Source organism: Acomys russatus, chromosome 8 (genome assembly GCF_903995435.1).
Source record: "Acomys russatus chromosome 8, mAcoRus1.1, whole genome shotgun sequence".
Lineage (NCBI taxonomy): Eukaryota > Metazoa > Chordata > Mammalia > Rodentia > Muridae > Acomys > Acomys russatus.
Window position 1 is genome coordinate 29799680 of NC_067144.1, and position 14391 is coordinate 29814070.

Consider the following 14391-nt stretch of genomic DNA (forward strand, 5'->3'; position numbering starts at 1 on the left):
CTACTTTCTTCCCACAACCAAATAAACTTTACTCATCTGAAGTGAAACACATAGTAACTACTGTAAGTGCCAATAAAATATATACAGTGTCTTATGCTTAATTTTACTACTCATTTTCTTGTTTTAAAATTCCAATGTACCATAAGGGAAGAAAACAGGCATATGTAAACAGAGACATGTTTATTATTTTAAAGTTGGGGTACTGTTGACACAAAGATTCTGAAAAATGTTGTCATGAATGAATTTGTTTTGGTATATCACCAGGTGAACAAAACCATCCAAAGTGTATGCCACTTGAAGAAATGGCTGCTTCTTCAAAAATAATTTAGAAAAATATATAGCATTATTAAAAATAACAAAGAGGATTTTTTGTATTCAAAACAGTTCATAAGCAGTAAGTAAACACGATTAAATGGCAAGCTAAGTATCTTTTAAAATGAGCTGATTTCAAAATAAAACCAACTGATATCTATACACAATGGTTCCAGGATCCCAAAATGCCAAGATGCAATGATGTTCAAACTTCTGGCAATGTAGTAGATGAACACAGTCTGCACAAATCCTATGCACTTTCATCTTCAGATCATTTAAAATGCCGAATGAATTGTGAATTCTGTGTAATGGCTGTACATGGTGCTTAAGAAAAGGTAAGACAAATAGGTTGCCCATGTATGGTAAAGATGCAGTTTTTAAAATATTTGAGTGTCACTGATGATGAATACACAAAATACCTGCTGAATATATGCTAAAAACCAATTGTATAATAGCTAACATGTCAATGTGGCTAACGTCTACTTATAGGCACTGTCAAAGTTTACTTAACTCTATCTTTAACCTGATATTAGTTGTTGGGAAGGAAAATGAAGTAAATCCCAATTCCTATAATTATTAATGGCATTTTAATTGTTAATTGAAATGAAAGTGGGTTATGCATATATAAACATACAAACATAGGTACATGAGCAAATATAAGGACGAAGAAAATAATATAGAATTTAGACTCACTTTAGAAATATGCCACTGAAAAGTTTTGTTTGAAACTTTATTTCACGATTTATTGCATGGCAATGAGGACCAACACCTAAGAAGTTACTTGCTTAAAAAAAAAAAGTATTACTTGTTAAAGACTGTAACTGAAAAACTGAATGCAACCCCAGAATGTCAAATTAATCTGAGAAATACACCCCCAGCTCTCCCCTGACAGGTCATTTCCAATGAACAAGTAGGGAAGTGTGTTTATACTCTAGACCCTGTAAGGTTAAAAACTCTCTATGTGTGCCATTTTTTCCTTTCTCATGTTTTATGTTGATTACTTCCATATATAAATAACCTATTATAATGATACATTTTAACAATCTTTATCAAAATTATGTCAAATATTTTTGCATATTACATGGCTACATTTTTGTCACATTTTGCACTAATTCTAATTCCTATAATCCCTTAATGTAAAAATGTAGCTACAGTTTCTTTCTAAAACTTTTCACACATGAATGACTATCAGAAGCAACAACTACTACTAAAAAAACCTTAATGATTTCTTTATATATAGCTGTGTGTGTGTGTGTGTGTGTGTCTGTGTGTGTACACATGTGTGTGGCAGGGGATGGGCACAGACACACACAGCACTTACCAGGCACATGGTTAAATATTAAATGTTCAAATATAGTCAAATTCTACTTTATAGTTAACTTCTAGCTTATAGAAGTTTAGTGTATTTCAGTAAAATTTACAGAAAAAAGTGATTTGTATTATTATTGAAATTATTTTAACCAGTAGAAAAGAAACCATGAAGTGCATATAAAAATGTAAAAACAATTGAAAACATATCAAAGTAACAAAAGTAAACATGATCTCTACCGAGTAAAAATGATCTTTCAATGTTCTAAGGAGATATGATTTATATATACCTGACAATCAGCTGTGCACATCACTGGTATTCACATGAATACTCAGGTTCACAGACAACCCCCTGTGTACAGTGTACATACATAAAGCTTTAATGAACAGCAGTGCAATGCTTCCAAAAGCCTTAAGCACCAGTGTAAGATTCTAGAACCTGCCAAGCCTCCAGCATGCCAAATGATCCAGATTATGGACATTAAATTGCCTTTTGCCCACAAAACCAAACAAGATGCCTAAAACCAGCCACACAACTGACACACCATGGAGGGAGCTCAGCAGCAGCAGGTATCTGGACTTTAGAAACAGCTGTCAAGATATAACCAAGTTGGGATTCATATAGACTCCTAAATGTGATCACTCTGCTTGGACTCATACAACATATCAAAACCCTACTTCTAAAGATAAAAATCTTTGATCAAAAGAGCAATAAATCCTTATCTTTCACAGAAAGAAATTTTAGACCTATCTTTCTTGTGGCTTATACCATTACTGATACTTATGTGAAAATAAAGTCAGTTTTGTCACAGTGTACTGTAATGTTACTAAGCAGGTGTACTTCCAAAGACTTGAACTACTGTGTCTATCTGTATATTAGGTGATTAAATATATTAAAACATATTTTCAATGAGATATTGGTGAACTAACTGTATTTCTTAATCTGATATTATTGCCTTATAATACATGTTAGAGTAGAGCAATTTTCATAACACTGCTAAAGAAAAATAGTGTCTAATCATTCAGAATAAAGCTTTCACTATTTGCAATATTTTAGGAATATGCCACAATTGTCTCTTCTATATGAAGCATATAGAATGAAATACTATTATGTATTTATATATAAAAATCACACATATATGAATGAAAGAGGATTGGGAGTGGGTGGTTGGTGAAGTTAAGAGTATCTAATCTGCCTTTTTATTAAAAATACTTTATCTATTGAGTCATTTAATAACTTCACTGTCCTGGCAAGACCCCTCTTCTACACAATCCTTTTTCCTAATCAATTGCTAGAAAAACATTCTTTGGGCCTTAAAACAGTTTCCATCATCACAATCTTAAGAACTCTACTGCAGAACTAATTTGCTATACAAAGAAGATTAACATTTGAAGATTTATATAACATCTCTCAGAAGTTACAGGACTCTGGAAAGAATACAGTTAATGAACTAGGTGAAACAAATGAACAAAATAAACCCAAAAAATCTTATGATATGTTTCCAGTTTTAATTTGAAAACAAAAAAACAAACAAAAAAGGCTTGAATCATATACATACATTTAGAAGAAAATGGAGAAAAAAGGGATGAATCGCCAATACTCATCAGCAAGTGTTATCAATAACTAATTCTGTAATTCAGATCTCTCTAATGAGACCTCAAGCTTCAAAGTTTATTTTAATGGTTTTTGTACACATACCCGTTTGAACAATACCAACATTAAATAACTAAAACAAGAAGACCTAGAAAATTCTTTGTATAGATTCCTGGCTAAAACAGCTCATGTCTAAATCTGGCACACAAATATACTCAAATACCCTCTCTGTACTTATCTGTGTACCATATTTTCTTCACTATTAATACATTTAGCAAATAAAGCATTAAAATAAGGTTAATGCTTTATGTACCAAAACCATGTTCACAAAACAACTTAAGAACTTTCTTCCAGAAATGAGAAAAATGAATAATTATTGTGTTAGGAGGCATATATTTTATTACTTTTGCATGTATTTTGGAAAAAATATTGACCAGCTAATTATGCTCTTCCACACATCATATTCACTGAGTTTATGGCCACAGTTTTAGTGCAACAAAATATCGTTGAAAAGCCACTCTACAGTAATTATGGCAAGGCTCATTAAAATGCAGAGGTAAAGATTCTTATCTTTATAGAAACTTGGAAAATAATGTTTGACCATGAAAGATACTCCATCAGGATGAATGGTTTTAGTATACTAAAAATATATAAGCATTTTTCGAATTAGCTTTACTGTCAAATTTGATGGAGTACATTTAGTGGTGATAAGCTTTGAGAGGTATATGTTACACAAATATTATACTTGAGATTTTAGTCTTAGGTAAACATTTAATACACAATGCCAAGGTAGTTTCGTTTTTTTCTGTTTTTAATTTTTGTACCAAAAACGTCATACATTTAACGTTGACATTTCTTCTTACCTGTGTGCCTCAGACCAATAAAGTACTCTGCATTAGAATTAAATCTTGAGACAGTAGTACAGCAGTGAAAAAAAATTGTAAAGCAGCTCAGATACATTGAACCCAGATTTTACATTTTCATTTGTCAGATCAGAATATAAAAAGCTCGAAATCAACTTGAAAAAGCTTATTCTTCCTCAAGAGAAAGTATGAACAATCTGAAAATGATCAACTCGTATGAATGAAACATTGTACATAGTGACGTCACACTAGTGGCTATTAAACATACCACTCCCTCCTGGAAATTACGGAACCATCTACATGGGAAACTAAATCATCTTCATTTTCATCGTAGCGTTCATCACTGACGAACTTCATTCCCATTTTTAGATCTTCGTAATAATCCATCGGTCTCTCAAACCTATTGAGATTTTCTACATTATTCCACTGAGTTTTTTCAGGCTCTTCTAAGTAGTCTTTACGAATTAGATTGTTCGCTGGATTTTTGTTTTCTTTTTTTACACTGTCTGGGTAAGAATCAAGCTCATCTTGTTGAAGAACATCGATTTGCGATTCTTTTTGCATGTCTGAGGGTGGAATGTAGTTTTTGGCAAAGTAGTCTCCACGAAACGTCCGTCGTCTCCTATAGCAGAATATTCCAGCCAACACACTCACAAGCACTATGAAGAGGGCCCCACCCACTATACTAGCAATGATGGTGCCAATTGTGTCATCCTTAATTGTTGCCAAAGTTGACAATGGAAAGGGCAACTTTTTAGGTTCTGTTGCTAGATCCTCGGTGTCAGCAGTTGAGGGACGCCACTGAACTGTAGGCTCAAGGGTGGTGGTAGTAGGAGGATCTAGCAGTAAAGACAGACAAGACACAGAAAGGCAGAGAGCGTCAATGAGGCTATTCAGCAGCGGCTGAAAGGCAGCTCAGTTAACAAGTACATATTCACAGGAACAATAGTTTTTCATTCTTAATTTAAGATTAGAAAGTAATGTTACTTAGAAAAAAACTAATCCTGGCACTTTAGTCAGTTACCAATAATGAGAAGAATGAAACCAGTGGTGAGAATCCCAAGTCATTCGGTCCACATTTGAGTCCTACTGTGCTCTAAGGATGGGTTACTGTTTCAATGTAGACTGTTACTCTATACATGGCCAGCTTATGAACAAGCATATAAAATTTCAGCTAAATGAAATATTTCAAATGTGTAGCTTCTTAGCCAGTAGCAAAAGGAAATAAAATAACATATTTTCTTAATATGTTATCTTCACTTAATATCAGAACTTATCTTTTAAAAGAATGAAAAACCATAGAACTTGTTAAGTGGGCATACTATATAAGTTGTGGTTTAATAATTCTCTCAAAAATATTTTTCTTAAATAAAATATACTATAATTTTTTAATAAAAGATATATATAGTAAAGTCAATTATTTGGCAATTTTAAAAATAAAAAGCATAAATGTAAAACTGTCAATCAAAAGAGCTATTATCAAATGAGACTAACAAACACAAAGTAAAAATATAATAGTTGCCTCTAATAATCAACGGATAATAGACTGAACATTTGTAAAATTAAGGAATTCCAACTATATTTGCATAGTTCCATGCCATTGTTTTAGGATTGTAAAAGAGAATAGCTAATATTTTAGAGAGAACATTCTAATAATATTTAAGTATTAGATGCAAATGGACCACTTACTGACATATTACAGAGTAGCCATTAATATTAAAAAGCAACTAAACATAAAAATTAAAGATTGGTTAATTTTCCATTAAGTAGTATCTGTAGGCCATGTTATATAAAAGCTCTAGAGTTTAAAGATGAGTTTTAAAATGTTGAGTTTTTCATAGATAGAAATAAATGACCCAAATGGTAAGCTCCTAAAATTAATTTTTACGTGAGTGGCTCTGACAGAGTTTTTAAAAATGATTGTTAGAAAAATACTAAATCTACATGGGGTAAGTTATTCTAACATCACAAGCTAAAGAAATATACTTACTGAAACAGGTTTCATCACGGAATGCCATATGTATAGAATGTGGTAAAAATTTAGCAAGTACAGTATTAAAAAAAAAAAAATACACCAAATGTCGTAGAGCTCTGTTCCTATGGTTTAAGCTGCTGTAACAGTTAACACTGACAGGTGCTATGGAGTGCAAGTGCATGCGAACTCAGGAGGGCTAACGAGACAATCCTTTCTAGTGGGGCAATTCATGCTGAAGAAACCAACTGGGAGTCTGAAGGATTCTTTTTAGTATCAAAAAAGTAAAGCTTCTCATAATCCAGCTTCGAGTAATTAAGGTACTAAAGAAATAAGACAAAAACCTAAGCTTCTTTGTGAGACAATGTATGCATTTTTTAGGGGAGTCACAGGGCAGCCAAGTTATTGAATGATGCGTATGTAATGATTACCAAGAAAAAAATGTACCAGCACACTGAAATAAAAATACAAATTGCCTACATTATTTAAACTTATACATCTTTATATGTCTGTATACATGGAGACTTACAATGCTTATGATGGTCCCTGACTTTTTTAGAGCAATGCATACACCTGAGCGCCCATCTAGTAGAAAATATAATACTCGACAGTGTTATAATCTATTGATAAAAATTTAACACTTTTATTTCCACTTGCAAAGTTTTTTATATGTACAAAGCTGAGTATCTACTTTTCCCCTTCATATTTAACAAAATAAAGATTTGTCTAACAAAACTATTTAAAACCTCATTAGCCTTATTAGTGGCCCTAGAAACTTTTCAATTCACTCTTCTTCACTGTTTTTTTTTACTTTACTTTTTTTTTTTAATTAATTTATTCTTGTTACATCTCAATGGTTATCCCATCCCTTGTATCCTCCCATTCTTCCCTCCCTCCCATTTTCCCCTTACTCCCCTCCCCTATGACTGTGCCTGAGGGGGACTTCTTCCCCCTGTATATGCTCATAGGGTATCAAGTCTCTTCTTGGTAACCTGCTATCCTTCCTCTGAGTGCCACCAGGTCTCCCCCTCCAGGGGACATGGTCAAATATGAGGCACCAGAGTACATGTGAAAGTCATACCACACTCTCCACTCAACTGTGGAGAATGTCCTGTCCTTTGACTAGTGTTAAAGATATCATGGCCATAATGCCAGCACAGCAAGAGAAAACACTTCATTTACATTGTAAGCAATGGACACGTGGCAATGTATAGCTGTCCTATCTTTATCTTTACATAGAATGAATCTTGGTGAAAGGTTTTCATAATCATCAACAGCTACTTATATAGAGTGATTTAAAATGACATCATCACTAATTATTGTTTCAATCAGTCATTTTTATATTCTTTGCTAAACATCTGACGAAGACAGATACAAAAATTGCAGTTGATTCTGAGGTCTCTACCAAAGGAAGTGTCTTTTTAGTCTGTTTTGCCAAATAATTATTCAGTTCTGCCAAATAAGAGAACAAACAGCATATTTAGGAATACCTTGTAGCCATAAAACACAATTCAGTCTAATAATTGTGTTAAAAATTAAATCTATTGACCTTAATTTTTTGCATATATACTTTTCAAAATTTTTAAATTGCATATCTTAAAGTCAGAATTTAGCATTTGTAGGTTCTTAAATTTAAGGCCTGGATCCTAAAATCAGTAATATGAAATTCAACTGTGCAGAGGAGTAGCAATGCTGGACTCATGTGAAATGTCATAGTTTGATATTCTACTTTCAGAGAAGTAATGAACTAGTTATGGCAAAGGACAAGCAAACAGCAAATCAGGAAAACAGTTTCCAACAGTCAGCTAGTATTAGCCTAAGAGCCACTGGAGCACCCTGGAGGGACACTCACTGTGCTAGAGGGCAGTGCAGCAACCTAAGCTGACTACTGCAATCATGAGCCATGGCCTTCTGTCCATACCTGATGGCCACTAATGTGAGAAACAGAAAGATACTAAGAAAGCAATGTATTCACAGTTGTTAATTCATATTTTTCTAAGTAAAATTTTTTGACTCTTGATTCTTGTAATATGAATAAACTATTATATATTTTAAGATTATATATTTTTAAAAGCTAATCTAACACTGAGATGATATCTTACTGTGTCAAATTATAGCCTCTTATCCTGATAAAACCCCAATAGGTTGATGAAAAAGTACCTTGTAAAAGCACCAGCACATTGAGGCTACTTAAGATAATATACTCAGCAAAAGAGACAGTTACTATACCCAGCATAGTGACAGACAGTACCATAGACTCAGAAGATCCAATTCTTGATTACTTGATAAACATTGCATCTCACAATGTTATTTTCTCCAGCAGTACTCTGAGTACTTAAACTGACTTCTCCTATTTACTCAAAGTTGTCTCCCCACTTTATAATACCTAATAGCTTTTGATTTTTTAAAAAAGGGTTAGTCATCAGTTTCCTAAACAAAGAAAATAAAGTTACTTCTTTCCTAACTCTAATTTTTTCACTCATGCAATGAAAATGTACTGAATGCCTACTGTGTGTCACAGATTATTATACATGGCAACAATATAGCCATGATTAAAGAAGACACAAATCCTTGACTTCTTAAGCAATAACTTCTAGTGGGAGTAAAAACAGATAAGCATATGAATACAAATATGAAATATGTCAATATTGACAAGTACCAAAGAGAAGAATAGATACAAGACAGGGGGAAGTAAAAGGGTATGGAGAATCACAGAGAGGAGAGAGACTTTGTTAGAGAATCTGACAGTTTGGGAAGGAAGTAAGGGAAGGGCTATGATGAGGCTTGGTGGAGATCTCCAGGCTATGAAAATGGAAAATGCAAATTCCGGGACAGAAGCATGCCTGTTATGTTCAAGGAAAAGGAAGGCCACTGTGGATGGACCATGAGCAAGGAACATAGAAGATGACATGACGTCAAAGTGCACACAAAGACCTGTTATTCAGGTCTGTATAGATCTGATTTTAACCAAGGGTAAATGGAAGCTCGGGGAAGCTTTTGAGGAGTGACATAATCTAATGTACTCTTTAAAAGGAAGACTAGATGCTTATATGAATATTCACTGACGGGTGACTGGCCCAAAGCAGGAGATTATCAACCTTATAGGTAATGATTGTATGGTTCAAAGCAGTAACTGTAGAAAAGGTGTAGAGTGGATAATAGTCCATAAAGTGTTCAGGAAAGCTGAGACTGGTTTGTTGATGGACTGAGAGAGGTATAGAACAAAGAGTTGAAAAGGAGCTCGATAAAAGGACTGTATCTTGAGTGAATGTTCATGACAGAACACACAAGCAACTGAAAGGAAAAACTGACAGAGAAACAGGTTTGGATCTAGAAGCATGAGCCAAGTCAGAACCGACCCTGATTTTGAACAGGGTGAGTTGTAAATGTCTACTCAATTTCTACATATAATTAATGATCCTAAATAGGCAACTGCAAACAAAGGCTGAGAATTCTTCAAAAGATAACATAACTCTAGAACTCACACAGTATAAAGCTTGGCTATCACAGATGTATCAGTACACATATGTAAGAGACCAACTTGAACCTGAATATGTAAAGATGACACAATAACATTTGGAGCTAAGATCAAATACTCCACAGGAAGCTGTGTAAAAAGAACAAAAGGTGAATACTCTCCAGGAAACTAAAATTCAAGTTTTTAATATAATTTAAATATACACTGCCTGTGGCTTGTCTTTTAAGGGAAAAAAGCGACTCTCATACTAATCAACTTCCCACCTAAACGCTGTTGCTAAGGAGCTGTATGTGGATGTTCATGGCTTTATGTTCCTTGCAACTATCATACAGAAAACAGGAGCCTTTGCTGTGCCCCAGGCCCTAATCCACTGCTTGTCTTGAAGACAGATGAGCATCTGCAATAGCATGTCACTAGGTTGCAGTGACATTGGGGGCAAACACAGGACCATGCAGCACTGAAAACACAAGTATAATACTTTCTAAAATCCATAATTATTCTTACACTTGAAGAGACTGAGTGCTGTAACTATCTAACCCATAATACAAACCTTAATTTCAGGGTCCTTTTTCTCATCCTCATTTACCATGAGCTAGAGATGAACATTCCAATATACTTCTGAACATTAAGAATCATTCAAATATTTTAATGTATTTTTCCTATATTAGTATCTCATGAGTAATTATAGCTATTAATAAAAACATGGATTTTGTTCTTATACTTTGTGAATGCTTAAATATATACTAAACCAAATTAACTTTCTTAGTGAAATGAACAGGATATGAAAAACAAAAATCAACATTTTCAGGGCTTAAAAATTTTTTTAAAATATCAAAATTTACTTCCTATGTGCTACCCTTACTGTCGCATTCTCACTTCACCCCTCATTAACCTAAAATGGCAGTCCCTTATCCAGTGCCAAACAATGTTATTCCCAAAGCCAAATTAACAAAGTTAATATCCCATTTTACTTATCAGACAGTTACATGCAGAGCAGCAAATAAAGGAAAAAACAAAAACAAAACACTTCATTATTTAAACACAAAATTTTAAAAAGCATGCTACCAAAGAAATGCAGACCTTGTTGCATACACATTTTGACATTTCCCCCAAAGAACTGCCACTTTATATATATAGTTTAAATGCTGTTACTTTATTATATCACTTTTATGTTATTTTAAACACGTCCTATAATTGAACCTAAAGTGTTCCAGGTATAAATTACAGCACAATGCCAGACTACAATTATTATATGACCACTTTCACTCCTCTTGGAAAAAGGCAGTAGCTTACCTGAAATGTAGATGACCTTTTGATCACTTCTTTGACCAAGGGAATTTGTCACTTTACAGACATAAACGCCAGAATAATTGAAAGTCAGCGGGTGGACAAAATGAAGAGTGCTGTCTGAAGCCAACAGGCCATCGGGCCATTGTCCATCCAGTCTAGATGTTTAAAAAGTACAACATTACTTTAAATAGCTTCAAATAGCAACATAATTATTGAAACTTATTTTTTAAGATACCAGTAAAACTCCTTATCTTTTGAATATAGTTAGTTTTGAGAGCATGTAATTTTCATTTCAATAAAGATGAACTACCCAAGCCCATTAAATACACCCACTTCTTAGGAAAATTAATCCAGGTATGTTAGATAGGTCAGTATAATGAGAAGGAAAATTTTAATAGTGTTTATTAAATTTATCCCAATAATTTCATCATTACACAGGCACTGCATCCTGATAATTGTCAACCTCCACCATCTTTGAAGCTCCAAACCCCTTCTGCCCACCCCCACACCTCAACAGTTGCTTTCCTTATTCACGTCATTTTGTGATACTGTGACTTTAACCAAAATTGTTGGTGTGCATGAATTTGGAACTATTCACTGTAGTCTAGTGGGCTCATCCAAGAGTACCTAGCTGAAAACAAGGTCTCTCTCTCCCCTTTCCCTGAGGATTTAGGAGTGAGCAGGGATGGGTCCTGTAAGTCCCTTCTTGATACATGATTGACTGGTGATAGGTTGAGTCTTGTATGGCCGCCACAGCTACTGTAAGATCATGACGCATTGATTGTGTCGGGCACAGAAGAGAGCACTTCACAGCTCTTCTCATCTTCCTGCTTTTATTTCCCACTCACTCTTCACAATACTCCCTGAGCTTTTGGTGGAGTGGTACAAATGTCCTATTTAGGGTTGAGTCCTCAACCTTCACTTTGCCTCAGGACCTTGAGCAGCTATGAAGCTCTGCATTCAACATCATTAACTGTAGAGGGAAACTACATCTCTAGATCTATCCTGGCATAAAAATCAACTCTAGATGGATAGAATAACTCAATGCATAACCACAGACTCTGAAACTGTTACAGGACCAGCAGGGCAATGTGCTACAAGAAAATGTTTTTTAAACAGGACTTGTGTCACTCAGAAAACAAAACCAACAACCAACAAACTGGACTTCATGAAAATAAATAGCTTGTGTGCAACAAAGGAAAGCCCATACAATTTAAGACAAATCTTTGTATTCTACAGAATACACACACAAGAAAATGAAAAAAAAAAAAAAAAAAAAAAACAACACACACACACACACACACACACACACACAAAGAAAAGAATCTAATCTTAAAAACAGGCTATAGAGCTAAGACCTAGTTTGCTTAAGTGTCAGTCTGTTAGAGCTCTGAGTCACATGAGAAGGGAATCTTAACCGAAGGGTTTCCCAGATCAGACTGGATTATAGGCATGGTAGGGGAAATGTTTCACTATTACTTAATAAAGGAAGGTACAGCCTACTGTGGGCATCAACATCCCTAGGTAGATGGAACTGGGCTGTACACGAAAGCTAGCTAAGTTCGGACTTGTTGCAGAGCCAACAAGCAGCATTGCTCCATGATTTCTGCTTTGTTTCCTGACCCAACTTTTCCCAATGATGGACTATGACTTGTAAATGGGAATAAATCATTTCTTCCCCTAAGTTGCTTTAGGTCAGAGTGTTTCACCATAGCAACAGAGACCAAACGAACAATCTAAACAGAGTATTCTTTGATAACAACAACAACAACAATAATAACAATAACAGCAGCTAATGAACATCTTTAAAATTTAGAGATTGTTAGCCATCAAAGAAATACAAATGAAAACTACTCTGAGAGTTGATTTCACTCAATAGAATGGCTATCATCAAGAAAACAAATGAAGGGCTGAAGAAATGGCTAGGTAGTTAAGAGTACTTGTTACTGAACCAAGACCTATGCTTGGTTCCTAGCACTCATATGGCCCCTTCACAATTGTTTCATTACAGATCCAGATGATCTAAGATCTTTACTGTCTCCATGGGTACAGACAAAGAAGAGCACTTCGTCAGTGTTAGTAGTATAAAGTAATGCAGCCACTATGAGAATCAGTTCTTCAAAAGGCTACAAATAGAACTATCATATCACCCAGATATACCACTGGTATGGATATAGCCAAAGGACTTTCTCTATACCATACTACAGAGATATTTGTTCAACCATGTCCAATGCTGCTCTACTCACAATAGCTAAGAAATGGAATCAGCTTATTCATTAATTCATCAATGGATAATAAAAATGTAGATAGACACAATATAATTTTATGCAGCTGTGAAGAAAAATGATATTGAATTTGCAAGTAAATGGAACTGGAAAAGTTGTAAGTGAGATAACCCAGGCACAGAAACAAAGCACATCGTGTTCTCTTTCATATATAGACCTTAGCACTGAATCTAAATCTGTGTTTAACTTGGAATACCTGTGGGAGCCAGGGAAGTTAGACAGGCCCATTGAGTGGGGTGTGCCATAAAGAGTGCAGCACAACAAGGGTGATATGAAAGCAGGCAAAATAACCACTACAAATGGACAGTCTAAGGTAGGGGTAGGGAAGGGAGGGAGGGAACATGGGAGGGGGTAACCTCAATGATGTACATATGAAAAGGCCATATGGAGATTCACTAACTTAACTGTAAGCCAAAACCAAGATTGACAGATGAGAGTCATTCTGTAGGTCTTGTTTAGTGCTGTCTCTAAAGCCATCAATTAGTAAACAAAAACCCTAGTGCTAGATATGAGACGCCCCTTTATCACCTCGGCCCTCAAAGCCCCGATAATATAACCTCTTACTACTTCTCTTGGTTGTCTAACAGAATTAGTTAAGACTCTACTGCTGAAAGTATCACACACCTTAATTATAGGATATAGAGAAACCGAGCTGAAACTCAAGTGGAATCTTCCTCCCTGCTGGCTAGCTTTCATCAGACCTATGACAGTAATCACAGGGGGAAAAAAGCTAAAATCTCGACCATTGCTGCCAGTGTGCAGGAACAGAAATGCCAGGACAGGATGGTAAGAGACAAAAGGGTAGAAAAATACTGAGAAACCTCTCATTTGTTTAATTTCTTCAGCTATTAATTACACACTGCACTGATTAAGATCAGCCTTAGTACATTTAAGAATACATTTCTCTTTTAAACACTCGGTTACTGTGAGCTTAATTCAGTATTACCTGCTCCACGTGGACTTGAAGGGCGGAGGATTTGCATCAGCATTACACTTGAGGTTAACACCTCTTCTTCCCACAAACCAATTTCCATCATATCCTGTTACTGAAACTTCAGGAGCATCTGTAAATCAATGCATGCAGGACACAAATATCTCTTGTTATGAGTAAATACACTATACAATGAAAAACATTAATGCAATAGATAAGCTTTGGAAGAATGGAAATTATTTTTCCTTACTTTCAACATAATCACTAGGGAAGACAATATTCAGTAAATAGTACTTAAGTAAGAAAATGAATGAATGAACAAATTCAGACACCAAATAAATAAAATCACCCATTTGAA

At 34.8% G+C, this 14391-nt stretch overlaps 1 protein-coding gene across 2 annotated transcripts in view; it reads right to left on the reverse strand.

The window, feature by feature from the left end:
* Positions 1-14391, reverse strand: part of Nectin3 (nectin cell adhesion molecule 3) — a 118126-nt gene that overhangs the window by 61020 nt on the left and 42715 nt on the right. Inside the window, exons 4-6 of one of the 2 annotated variants that reach the window (XM_051150011.1) lie at positions 14049-14166; positions 10821-10972; positions 2779-4916 (exon numbers count right to left, since the gene is read on the reverse strand). In XM_051150011.1, coding sequence (XP_051005968.1) covers positions 4336-4916; positions 10821-10972; positions 14049-14166 — 851 coding nt within the window. In that variant the 3' untranslated portion in view covers positions 2779-4335. Of the gene's footprint in view, positions 1-2778; positions 4917-10820; positions 10973-14048; positions 14167-14391 lie in introns of those variants that run through there. The other variant, XM_051150012.1, reaches the window with a different exon arrangement.